Genomic DNA, 13,986 nt, shown 5'->3' with positions numbered 1-13,986 from the left:
GGCCAGTAGGGGGCAGCCATGACACAGAATCCAGATACAGAACACATACTGTAGGGCAGGCTGTGTGTTAGAATGACTTACTAACACGTTCTGAATGTATTTGAAAAGGTTCTTTAATCAACCATAGTAATGTGACATGCCATACAATAGTGTGATTGTAGAAAATCTACCACTATTGCATTGTGGCTCATATCATGGTTTACTGGTTGTCTGAACAGCGCTCTCTGTAATTTGGGGGCCGTTCAGCCTCAAAGGTTTGGGAACGCCTGAACTAGACTAGAAGGTTTGTGTTTGGAAAAAGTACTCAAATTCTTTACTTAAGTAAAAGTACCAATAATGCAATATAGAAATACTCTGTTACAAGTAAAGGTACAGAATTCTAAATTGACTTGAGTAAAAGTACAAAAGTATTGGCATCAAAATGTACTTAAAGTACCAAAAGTAAAAGTACTAAAATGTTTGAAAATAGCAGATCTACAAGCTCGCGACGCGTTGTGAGCTTGTAGATCGGCTATTTTCAAATAGCCTTGGTATAAAATAGGACTGAAGTGGTTAATGTATGTTTCATAATATCATAATTTATATCTGAAAAGTAACTAGTAACTAAAGTTTTCAAATAATTGTAGTGGAGTAAAAGTACAATATCTGCCTCTGAGATGTAGTGGAGTAGAAGTGAAAAATATTGGAAATTGGAAATACTCAAGTAAAGTACAAATACCTCAAAATTGTGCTCGAGTACAGTACTTAAGTAAATGTACTTAGTTACTTTCCACCACTGTGTGTAACCACAGATCTGTGAGTTAGTGACGGTGTTATAGACTACTACCACTACTAACTACACATAGTTTGTTTTATTCCACAGTGTTAAAGGAGAGTTCCGGTCATTTTAGGTTGTATGTTTGATGTGTCGCTAATCACTCACCAACATACAAAGGAACGTTGAATATTTCCAGATCTGCCCCCGTTGTCCATTCTGCAGGCCCCTTGCAGCGGCATAATTGGAGAGTGTGTAAGAGTGAAAATCGCCTATTTGAACCGATGCAAAGTCTGTTTTTTTTCTCCTAGTACTCATCGTGGAGTCTCATGATACTCAGACATGCGCTGAATGTCCCGCAGGAGCTACCGCTCGTGCAGAAAGACATGACGCTGGTTGCTTGTTTCTCTCACAGAACCTGGCGTGTGCCATACAACCTAAAATGACCGGAACTCTCCTTTAATGGCCTAGAGTACTCTGTGGTGGTGGACATGTTTATAGTTAAAGGAATGCTTCACCCGCAAGAAATATTGAATTCATGGAGATTTCCCTTTGTTTTTGTCACATTCCTGAGCTAATAATCCTATATTTGACTACTTGAAGAGCAAGACCATCATTTAAAACATTCTCTTTGAACAGTAGGCTCATCAGTGATTAAACTGTGAGAGTTGTTTTGGAGTTTATATTTGGGGTGAAGTACTCCTTTAACTAAAACTAACAAAATAGTTGTTAGTTAAAGGATCACTTCACCCATTTTCAACCCATCTTCATATAATTGGTCCTCACTCATGCTCATTATAATGTGGTACTATTTTATTCTACTCGGTCTGTGTCTCAGAGGTAGAGGGCTGTGGACGGTTCAGAAACCTGCCTACCAGTGACATCATCGATGTGGAATCCAAGCTAATAGAAATCAAAGAGATTTAGTGATTGATAAAAGTGACGTTACAAACGTCATCAATTCTGATGCACACTAACACACGGTGTGTGTGTGTGTGTGTGTGTGTGTGTGTGTGTGTGTGTGTGTGTGTGTGTGTTAGTTACCTGGTCCAGGTCACTACGCAGGGCGATCTTGCTGGTCACCAGTTCATGGGCCAGATCATCATTCTCCTGCTCCAGCCTCATACTGGCCTCCTGTAGACGACGGTTCTCCCTCTGCACACACACACACACACACACACACACACACACACACACACACACACACACTTAAGTTACACCATCAATTTAAAAACAATGTTTTATGGTGAATATGGTAATAATAATAATAAGACAGGCCTTTGCTGTGAATACAGATACAAGAACACATGGAGTAAATATGAACATAATCTTGTACTTATGATTTATACATCTCTGTGTTCCTAGTCTCTGCATCCAGGCATTGCAGGTCGAGCTCAGAGAGAACCGATAGTTATGCTTCCATTCATAATATTATACAAACATTTTGATGATACATTGAGCTGGGAAGGTTTGTATTTTTTTATTTTTATTACCTCTTCGTTTAATCACGGATGTGGCATGACTTAGTTCTACACAGAAGTTCTACTCAGTGTTAAGTTGAAGGCGTTGGATGTAACTTGCCCTGTGTTTACGTAACGACAAAACATATACACATTTCCCTCTTGTACCAGAGAAGTGGATGGAAACATAACTACTGTGTCTTTCACACTCGCTCAACAGCATGATGCTAAAGCTAGTCCTTGTTCACGTAAGCAGCATGATGCCAAAGCTAGTCCACATGAATTCAAACAGGGGCAGCCCATTATTCCGACGTCCCAAAAGTACACAATATGTTAGGTTAGTGTGAGGTTAGGGTTAGTTAGTTAGTTACAATGCATGCTGTTGGACAAATGGTACTGCGGAACAATGGACTGTCGGACTAATTGCATATGGCACCACTCAAACAGCATAATGCTAAAGCTAGTCCTCATTCACTCAAACGGCATGATGCTAAAGCTAGTCCTCATTCACTCAAACGGCATGATGCTAAAGCTAGTCCTCATTCACTCAAACGGCATGATGCTAAAGCTAGTCCTCATTCACTCAAACGGCATGATGCTAAAGCTAGTTCTCATTCACTCAAACAGCATGATGCTAAAGCTAGTCCTCATTCACTCAAACGGCATGATGCTAAAGCTAGTCCTCATTCACTCAAACAGCATGATGCTAAAGCTACTAGTCCTAAAAGAATGGCTGACCTCAAATTACAATTGGGCTTAGTAGAACTCCCTAGGAACACCTTGGTCCTCAGTCCCCCGCCCCCACCCCTCCTTAATTCTCTGTAAATATAACTTTTGCTGCTACTGGAGCTTTTTACCGATATGTATTGCATTGTATTTTATTGTATGTCTTACTATTGAATGAATTGAATTGAGTACAATGGACCACTATGGAAACAAGCCCCTGGGGCTTTTTTTGTTATCCTTTTAGCATAACCTTTGACTGTAGCCTACTACCTGTACTGTTAACAAACTTAATAAAGTATTCAATGAATGAAATGAATGAATCAATCAATCAATCAATCAAAAGCAGACTTGGAATACAGCTGGTTGTCTTTATATCAGGGACTTAGAGCTTTAGAGCTGGGACCGGGTGAATGTAGAAGATAAAACGAGCAGCTTCTCAGGAGCAGTCAATCTTCTATACCTTATATATGGGTGTAAGTATATGTACTTGTAAGCAGGGACGCAGAGAGCAGCTTGTATATCTGCTATTTTTTTTTATCCTGGATTTTGAATATATTGTTGCTGTCGGGCAGAAACCAGCTGACTCCTTTTTGACACTTTTGCATTTTCTTCCATAAATCAGTGCTATTGAACACCCTTTACATATGTGTGTTGGTTAAAGAAATGTTGAACCAATGAAAAGTATTAAAAACAATAAAAAGTGCTTCTGACAAAACCAGCTAACTCCATTGGATCCTCAAACTTTCTGCTAAACCAGCTAACTCCACCAAAGAGGGGTGGAGTTAACTGGTTTTGCTGACTCCAGGCTCCACCCCATTTTGACCTCCAACCTCATTGTGAGCTTGGAGGTCCATTCAGCTGTTCTTATCAATGATGAACAAAACCACCTAACTGCAGAGATATACATCTAAAAATATACATTCTGGGGGTCCTTGGAACAAAATATTTTGAGATGGGGGGTCCGCAGACAAATACATATAATTTTGGGGGGTCCCTGACATGAAAAAAGAACCACTGATATTATAGCAACATAAGTTTTTTTCAAAAAAACTGTTAGGATTTAGAAGACATTTTGTAGAATCCCCAGAAGCAAAGATTTGAGTTACAAATGTTCACTTTAAAAAATATACATATTGAAAGATTTGCACACAAAAAATCACGATTTTTCTACAGTTCCCGGATTGAATGGGTTAAGGAACCGGAATCGTTAGAATCCTAAAGGATCACAACCCTACACTTCCTGTGTGTATCGCTGAGGACCCAATGGAGCCAAGTGTCGACTGTGAAGTCAATGGGATGAGCGGTTCACCTGGACAACATTGCATTGCAGAGTTCTGGAGCTCTGCAATGCAGCCATACTGTGGCTATTGACAACACTGCAAGCTCTTCGGGGGCAAAATGAGCTCTGACTATGAACGGGCACGTGTTCCGAATGGGGGCATTTATCATTGCCGTTCATTGTTTTATATGGGGCTTCTTTTTTTTTTTTACTTGTTAATAACAGTTTAAAGTCACCGAGAGATAGAGATAGAGAGCTTAGTTAGATAGTTATTTTTCCTTTTCACTGGAATATTTTCAATAACGCTGTTTTTCATTCAGGCTAGATTAATACAATATCCAGCTCCTGGGAGAAGATTGAAATGTATATATCTCTGCTGTCGGGCAGAAACCATGTCCAAAATATTAACTTTTAGGGAAAAAAAACAAAAAACATGTTTTTAGAATAACACAATACTGCCTCGTCAAAGTTGGTATGGTGACTTTATACATTATCAGATACTTGAATGTGTCCTCAAATTATCATCACGTTACCCAGATACAGTGGAGTTAGGTTATTTTTTTTACCATTAATGTGGAGATTTTTTTCTGTCTGTCATTCTAATCAATGATGGACAAAACAACTATCTCCAAAGTTGGAGTTGGGTGGTTTGACCAACAGTTTTGAGGATCCAATGGAGTTAGGAGGTTTAGTCAGAAGCGCTTTTTAATACTTTTCATTTTGTTCAATATGTGTAAAACCCACACACAGACGGAAAGGGTGTTCAATAGCACAGAATAAAAATAAAATAAATAAGTTGAAGAATTGAGATAGCTGGTTGCTGCCCGACAGCAACAATATTCTCTTTCCCATATTTGATCAATATCTTATCAGTTCCCTTCCATTACACACACACACACACACAATTTGAATCTACAATACTAGTGAGGACCATTGACTATATCCCCCAATTCCAAGCCCTACAATTACCCTATAAACTAACACTCACCCTAAAAAAAAAAACCCTGTCTTCACTCTCCATGATTCTCAGACAGAAGACAGAAATACAAGAGCAAACACCACCACCCACACAAACACACTCAAGAGTTTGTATCCAAAACTCAAAGCCTGGACTAACCCGAGCCCACATTGGTCCAGCCTGAGCCCAGTGATTTGTAGCATCTTCAAACCCAAGCCCTACAGACCATGACAATGATTCTGCCGAGCGCAACCGAACCGTTAGGTCGCTGAACTGTCACACTTAAACACTGAACATAGTGCAAGCAGTCTGGCAGTCTGTTTTGCCAATAAAAGGCAACTCTAAATTCATGATTGCACAAATGCATTTACCACTTAAACCCTCTAGTCCAGTGGTTTTCAACCGTTTTAATGCAAAGGACCCCTAAATTGATAAACATTTGGCCACGGACCCCCATCTGAAAATGTTTTGTGCCAGGGACCCCTAGAAGCAAAGATTTGAGTTAAAAAATCTTCGCTTTAAAAGTACATATATATATTCAAAGATGTGCACACATTTTCAAGATAAAAAAAAAATAGTAGATCTACAAGCTCATAGCTTGCATATCTGCTATTTTTGAATAGCCACAGCTAAGTAGTTAAAATGAGTGTGATGCTATGTTAAAGGGATATTTCACTTTCAAATAAAATAAACATAAAAAATAAATGAAAAAAGTTATGGCAAAATCACGGCCCCCTCACACATTAGTAGGACACTCTAATGCGTGAGGGGGCCGTGATTTTTCCATTACTTTTTTCATTTATTTTTAATATATTTTTTAAATGTTTATTTTATTTGAAAGTGAAATATCCCTTTAACTAATTTCGCTGGGGACCCCCTGGTACCCCCTAAGGGCCACTGGTGGTCCCCGGACCACTGGTTGAGAACCACTGCTCTAGTCTTAATAAAAAAAGTGAATTAAGTTACAACCGTGCTTGGACTGCTATTCCCTGTCTACACCAAATCTCGTCAACACAAATAGCCGATCTACAGTACGAGCTCATATCGCGTTTTGAGCTCGTAGTCTGGCTATATTTACCAAACGTTCCCCCCCAGAATAGGCATGCTGGGGGTTCAAGTGGTTAAAATGTAATGAACAAACAAACTATCTATGAGCAAACAAACTATCTATGACCAACTATCTGTGACTAACCTTGACAGTGTCAGCAGCCAGTCCAATGTGTCCAAAACACCAAGTTTAAAATCCTAGAATGACTCTCACACCAGAGCACTGAAACAAGGTGTGGATGAGTCATATTGTAACGTTGATGTACATCAACGTATTGGGTCAGATTGTTACAGCACGCCGATTAAAAAAAACATCAACACACCGTCGTCAAGCCAAGTGGAACTGGGGCCGGGCCCCATCAAGCAGACGGCGCGCGCGCGCACACACACGCGCACACACAGTCCCCATTGTAGGTCATTAGTCAGTCTCATGACATGGAACTTTCATCTGTCTGTCTGTCTGTCTGTCTGTCTGTCTACATAATCACATGACCACCTCACCTCGTTAGTGACAAACAAGGGTCATATGACCCCGATTACGATTTCCTGTCCCAGCTCCTATGTACCCCCCCCCCACACACACACACACACACACATCTAGCAGGCTGCAGTGCGAGGCGAGGCGTTGCGTTCTGACAGGAAACACACACCGTGCTGCAAGCAGCCACGCAGCAAATACACAACAACAACAACACACACACACAGACAGCTTACCTTCCCTCTCAGTGGTGTATCCAACCGCCAACACAGCAACGCCACAGTGTCACACACTCACCGACGCACACTGACACACACTGATACACACTGACACACAGACAGTCCAGCTCTCTGTCCAGGAGGGACTAGACTTGAACACATGATTCTAATGGGAGTTTACCCTTCTCCTTCTGACATCACTCACTGTTTTTATTCTCCTGAGGTGTCTGTCTGTCTGTCTGTCTGTCTGTCTGTCTGTCTGTCTGTCTGTCTGTCTGTCTGTCTCTCTCTCTCTCTACACAGTGGTAACTGGTTGGGTTCAGAGGGGTCCGTGTAGCCCCGGGGCTCCGTTCCAACACTTTATCTACAGTAGAAGACTTCCTTCCTTTCTTCCAAACACTGCTAGCAGACATCTTAACCCATTAAGACCTGGAACTGTGTCATTTTTAGATTTGAGCTAAAAAGCATTATTTTACACTTTGGGCTATTCAAAAATAGCAGATCTACAAGCTCATAGCGCGGCACCGAGTGCCGCGCTACGAGCTTGTAGATCTGCTATTTTTGAAAAATCGTGAAAATGTGTGCAAATCTTTGAACATATATATTTTTAAAGCGAACATTTTTAACTCAAATCTTTGCTTCTGGGGGGTCCCTGGAACAAAATATTTTGATGGGGGTCCGCGGCCAAATACATATAATTTTGGGGGTCCTTGACATGAAAAAGATTGAGCACCACTGATATAGAAACATACGTTTTTCAGAAAACTGTTGAGATTTAGGAGACATGTAGAATCGGCTTCAGGTCTCAATGGGTTAAGAGCTGATGTTTCCATAATGTAAATAAAACTCCAGCAAACGTTCCTGTCGCGTCGTGTTGCGTTCACGTTAGCATGAAGACATGCTCTCCTATCGTTGCCGTCGTCGGGCAGAAAACCTGTAAATCTCCATATTATGCAATCTTTTTTGACTGTACCTTTAGCAGACCAACCTGACGGGACACACAGACTAGATGCACACATAGGCTGAGTATTAGAAAAAAGGGACCGGCGCTCAGCTCGGGTGGCGCAGTGGTAAACGTGCCTGCCCGGCACCGCGGAGGTTGTGGGTTCGAATCCACCGCAGTGCATCCCGGCTTTGTCTGTACCGGGGTGTTTTCAACAGGGGGTCCGGGACCCCTAAGGGGTCCTCAGAGTTACTACAGGGGGTTCGCCAACTCTTTGTGTGATAGGAACTTTTTTTTTCTCTCTTTTTCTTTTACATTAAAAGGACAACTTTGTTTTTTTTACAACCAAGGTTTATGTTTTAGATTGTAATTAAAGTAAATAAAAGACGTGTTAAAAATTTAAAATGTACTGCTTTCTATAGTTTTAGCAATTTTCGTGGTCTTTTTTACAGTGGACAGTATTTTTTTTACACAATAACCCGGTGTTTTCCCTATTCTGAGGGTAACGTTAGCAGAAAATAGCAGATCTACAACGCTGGGTGGGAGGGTGATATTTGTCACTGCAGGGAGTGTTGGGCGGGAGGAGTAGGATGAAGGCTCTACGTCCTCCTGGTGGGGGCTCCTCACTGGCAGGTGAGTCAGTAGGATTACGACACACACATGTGTGTGTGGGGGGAGGAATCAATTGGCAGAACGACTAAATTGGGGGGGACATTTTTCTCTCCTACACCATGTCCCTCTCAGCTTCCCTACTGTCTGTCTCTCCTACTGTACACTAGGCCATGGGTTCCCAAACTTTTCAGCCCGCGACCCCACCTAAACCTAGAGGTAATTTATGCACATAAACTAGACTGCCCCAACGCTCCTGATATTCGTGTATAGAGGGGCGGGTGTATAGAGCCAGCCTGGAGATCGAGGCTACACATCTCCCTCTCAGCTTCCCTACCGTCTGTCTCTCCTACACCATCTCCCTCTCAGATGTCCTCTCCTGTATTTTTTTTTCTCCTCTTTCTCTCTCTCTCTCTCTCTCTCTCTCTCTCTCTCTCTCTCTCTCTCTCTCTCTCTCTCTCTCTCTCTCTCTCTCTCTCTCTCTCTCTCTCTCTCTCTCTCTCTCTCTCTCTCTCTCTCTCTCTCTCTCTCTCTCTCTCTCTCTCTCTCTCTCTCTCTCTCTCTCTCTCTCTCTCTCTCTCTCTCTCTCTCTCTCTCTCTCTCTCTCTCTCTCTCTCTCTCTCTCTCTCTCTCTCTCTCTCTCTCTCTCTCTCTCTCTCTCTCAGGACAGCCAGGATATATTTGGGCAACAAAATGATGAAAAGACGGACGTAATGATGAGAATAACGTTTTCTAGTGACAGTTTTGGGTCATCGGAATCCATAAATATCTCGTCCTTTCATGTCGCCTCCGCTTCACCACAAACAGACGAGCTAACGGCTAACAAGCTACAACATCCACCCAGAAAGCTTCGCCACCCAAAATAAACTTTATTGACATGCATCTCATGAACAGTAGTCACATGCTGGGCGAAGATGTAAGGAACACGAAAGGTTTTGACACCAAACGATGCAAGAACCGTGGACATGAAAGGAAAAGTATAAAAATAGAAATAAAAACATTCTTTGACATTATAAACTCTGACAGTAAAAATAGCTGCTCGTGTCGTGCCTTCACAAAAACGTTAACTTTCAGCGGAGAAATAAATGATAAAATAAAAATTAACATAGCATTTCGTAGCTGTCGGGTAGAAACCTTGTATGTCCACATTTCTACTCGTTATGTCGAAAATGAATTCCCTACTATCACAGCGTCACAAAAAAGGTAGCAACTTTTTTCTTTTTTTTAAGTGAAAGTAGTTAAAGGGATATTTCACTTTCAAACATGTTTGGGGTCATTTTAACGTCTACTTGGGCTTTTGTGAGCATCCCAGACAGTTTGTGCTCATTTTAGTCATCTTTATTCAAGAAGGGCAACGCCCGTTGCAAGTTGATGATGTCATTTGTCCATGTGTGGTCCAGCCCTATGGATTTTAAGGAATGCATGTGCAAAAAAAAAAACATATTTAGGAAGAATTACGTTAGTTTCACAATACATTCCATAGGGCTGGACCACGCATGGGGCAAATGACATCATCAACTTGCGACGGGCAAATTTGCCCCTATTGAGTGGGTTCCATACACACCCGTAAGGGGCCAATTGGAACCCCCTCAAGGAACCATAAGGGTCCCTGGACCACACTTTGAGACCCACTGGTGTAGCAGAGTGTTTCCAGTGAGCCAACATGCACAATATCAGCACTCTGACTCTTGTTTGACCGGAATGGAACAGAGCCTTCGTTAGTATCATTGGTAACACCTGTGAAGAAGTACGGAAGGAGCCCAATTTCTTTCCAATAATGGCTGCTATGCGTAGAGCGTCTTGAGGAAAGGCCATGCGGTCAAAAGACTAAAAAACTAAAACCAACAGGGTTCAACCCACACTCTGCCTGTGAGGTAAGGAGATAACGTTGACCATTTTTGGCCTGAGGGTGGCGCTATTAAGGCCGCGGCGTCGGGAAACCCCATCCGATGCAGGAAACAGTTGGAGAAGTGTTTTGTTGTCGCTGTTTGAGGATTTCCTGAGAAATATGATACAGCACTGTGTGAATGGACCAGGCAGTGACACAGAGAAGTTACAGTCTCTGGTACAGTCACTACACCACTGGTGGAGAGTAACTAAGTACATGTACTCAAGTACAAATTTGAGGATCTTTTTTTACTGGAGTATTTTACAGGCAAATATTGTACTTTTTACTCCACTACAATTATTTGAAAATGTAGTTACTTTAGTAACGTTTATTATTTTTACAAAACATGCATTAACCACCCTATATACTTTGGCTATTTAAAAATAGCCGACATTTTTGAACACTTGTGAAATGGGACATTCTGCATAATGACTACTTTTACCTTTGGGACTTTAAGTACATTTTTATGCCAATACCTTTTCACTTTTACTCAAGTACATTTTGCATACAAGACTTTTTCTTGTATACAGAGCATTTCTACATTGTGGTATTGACACTTTTACTTAAGTTAAAAATGTGAGTACTTCGTCCAGCTCTGCACTACACCCTGTGCTCACTCGTTTTACCGTGCGATCAGTGAGTGAATAAGTGTATTCATCTGGGGTACCTGGTCTAAATGAGTCCCTGATAAGCAGCAATTCTGATCCATCCAGAACCTATAAGTACAGCATATAGGACCAGAGTACAGAACCAAGTTCATGTACAGTATCTTCTTTAGTAGGAACCTGAACAAATTGTTTGTCTTAGAAGGTTTTGAACTGAACCCATGCAGACATTGTGCGTGCAATGTACACGCACGTGCGTGCGTGCGTGCGTGCGTGCGTGTACATGCATGTGTAGTTATACGAGGAACCAATGTCCTCACTAAGATAGAATTTTTTTTTGGAAATAGACGGATGTTGAGAATGAGGACATGTTTTGGTTTTAGGATTTGCGTCACGGTTATGTTAAAAGTTAAGATTAGGTTAAAAATGAGATTAGATTAGATGTAGTGGTGACAGGTTAGGGGGCGGGGGGCGGGGGGGGGGGGTGTACCTGGTAGCGATCGATGGGGTCTTCCTGTTGAAGCTGACTCTCTCTCAGGGTCTGGTATTCCTTCTCAAACTTCTTCAGCTTCTTAGTAGGAACCTAGACAGACAGATGCAAAGACAGATACATAGACCTTTATTGACCCCGTGGAGGGAGATTCAGCACACAGACCACAGAGCAGTTAGCTTACATTCTAGCAGATACTGTACATCCAGAGAGAGTACAGGTTCAGTGTGTTGCAGGAATCGACAGTGTCAAGTATTTTGGTGTTACCAATGATACCAACGAAGGCTTAAACCAAAAGACTTAATGTTTAAGGAGTAGTTCACCCAAAAAATACCTTTTTTTTTTAATCAATTGCACACCCCATGAAGCCTTGAATTCATGACTTTTTTTTTTTTTTTTTTGTCGCATTCGTAAGCCAATAATGTGTTTACCGTCTCCTACCAGCTAGTGTATCCGGTAGGAGACACAAAGTAGACTCTTTGTGTCTCCTACCGGAAATAAATCATCAAACTATTGGCTTAGGAATGCGACAAAAATAAAAACAAATCCATGAATTCTAGGCTTCATGGGGTGTGTAATTGATAGAAAATGAGAACATATTTGGGTGAACTACTCCTTTAAGTCTTTTGGTTAGTGCACTGGATCTCAAAGTGGGGTCCAGTGACCGTCAGGGGTCTTTGAGGGGGATCCAAATGGACCCTTACAGGTCTGTAACTCTTGAGAGTGTACAAATGGAACCGAATGGACCCTTACGGGTCCATTCGGTTCCATTTGTACACTCTCAAGAGTTATGAGGGTCCTTCAAACATTTCAGAACCACTGGGTTAGTGTAAAGTCTTTAGGTTAACCCATTAAGACCGAGAAAGCATCTGTGTCATTTTCAGATTTCTTTAGCTATTAAAAAAATATATATATACAAGCTCATAGATCTAGATCTTGTAGATCTGCTTTTTTTTTTTTAAAGAAAACGTGAACATTTTTGAATATATACTTTTATATATAGTTTATACTTTTAACTCAAATCTTTGGGGGGGTCCCTGGAACAAAATACATATCATTCTGGTGGTCCTTGACATGAACAAGTTTGAGAACCACTGATATTATAGCAACATACGTCTCTTAAAAAGTGTTTTTTAACTGCTAGGATTTAGAAGACATTATTTGCAGAATCCCCAGACGCAAAGATTTGAGTTAAACATTTTCGCTTTAGAAAATATATATATATTCAAAGATTTGCACACATTTTCACGATTTTTCAAAAAATATTTGCAGATCTACAAGCTCATAAAGTGCCGCGCTATGAGCTTGTATATCTGCTATTTTTTTTTAACTCTCTCAGTGCCACAAAACGAGTTATCCCGAGTTTTTTCTGAATGCCCTCAGTGCCAAGAACGAAAAATCCAGAGTTTAAAAAAATGAAATATTTTTTGGAAAAGAATGTTCAGAACCCAAGATATCGCGATCCGAAGATTTGCTGCTCCATTCACTTCTTGTTTAACTTATTACTGAAAAAGGCTGTATCTCGGCTCCTGAGCACTTATTTAAAAAAAAAATGAATTGCTGGCACAGTATGAACATATTTCTTTATTTCATTGGCACAGAGAGTTAATAGCCAAAGTATAAAACAATGGTTAAAGTGGTTACACAGATGCGTTCCCGGTTTGAATGGGTTAATGTTAAAGTCTTTTGGTTGGTGTGTAAAAGTCTCTCTTTCTTGTGTGTCCTTCAGTACTACCGTCACCGTCAGCACTACTAGCACACATATTCCGTCTCTGCGCCACAGCGGCTCTAGGCCAGTGTTCCCCAAATAGTGGGTCCTGACCCACTTTGGGTCCTAATCCAAAGTGGGTCAGGACCCACCGAGTAAATATCCAGAGAGGAAAAGTCAAAGTTTTTTTTGGTTTTTTTTTTTTGCTATTTTTGAAATAGGGCTTTAAAAAAGAACACTAAACCCATTTTAAACCTTATTTTCATATAAGTGGTCCTCACTAATACTCATTATAAGATTGCGCCATTTCTGTCTACTCACTTTGCCTCAGAGGAGGGCTGTGGACAGTTCAGAAACATCATCGATAGAAGATCCCAAGCTAATAGAACCCTGTATACAGCCTTTCTCCTCCTGGAAAGTTGGTATATTTAGGAAATATTTCATTTCACACTTCATGTGTCCTGCACACCTGGTACTGTCTCTACACTATAGTGCATTGGTTCTCAAAGTGGGGTCCGGGGACCCCCAGGGGCAAAAGTAGTTAACATAGCATCACAATCATTTTAACCACTTTATCCATTTATACTTTGGCTATTCAAAAATAGCATTTCTTTCCCCCCTTTCGTTTTAGGCATTTAAAAAAAATCCCATAAATCTTCTCTTCTGGGGGTCCCTGCTGGCACAAAACATTTTCAGATGGGGGTCCGCGAGCTTATACGGTATGTGTACATTTTGGGGTCCTTGACACGAGAAGGTTGAGAACCATTGCTCACTGAAGCCTGTGTAAGTTGCTTTATTCTGAGCAGATCAGCAGTCTAATACA

At 41.1% G+C, this 13,986-nt stretch overlaps 1 protein-coding gene across 1 annotated transcript in view; it reads right to left on the bottom strand.

Annotated features, from left to right (window-relative positions):
* Positions 1–13,986, bottom strand: part of rabgap1l (RAB GTPase activating protein 1-like) — a 188,120-nt gene that overhangs the window by 8,933 nt on the left and 165,201 nt on the right. Inside the window, exons 21-22 of the mRNA XM_080430953.1 lie at positions 11,456–11,548; positions 1,799–1,909 (exon numbers count right to left, since the gene is read on the bottom strand). Of these exons, the coding sequence (XP_080287079.1) occupies positions 1,799–1,909; positions 11,456–11,548 (204 nt within the window). The remainder of the gene's footprint in view (positions 1–1,798; positions 1,910–11,455; positions 11,549–13,986) is intronic.

This window comes from Gymnoscopelus braueri (assembly GCF_963280865.1).
Source record: "Gymnoscopelus braueri genome assembly, chromosome: 6".
NCBI classification, from domain to species: domain Eukaryota; kingdom Metazoa; phylum Chordata; class Actinopteri; order Myctophiformes; family Myctophidae; genus Gymnoscopelus; species Gymnoscopelus braueri.
Note: the sequence above shows the minus strand (reverse complement) of the source record. Positions and strands in the feature narration are given on the sequence as shown.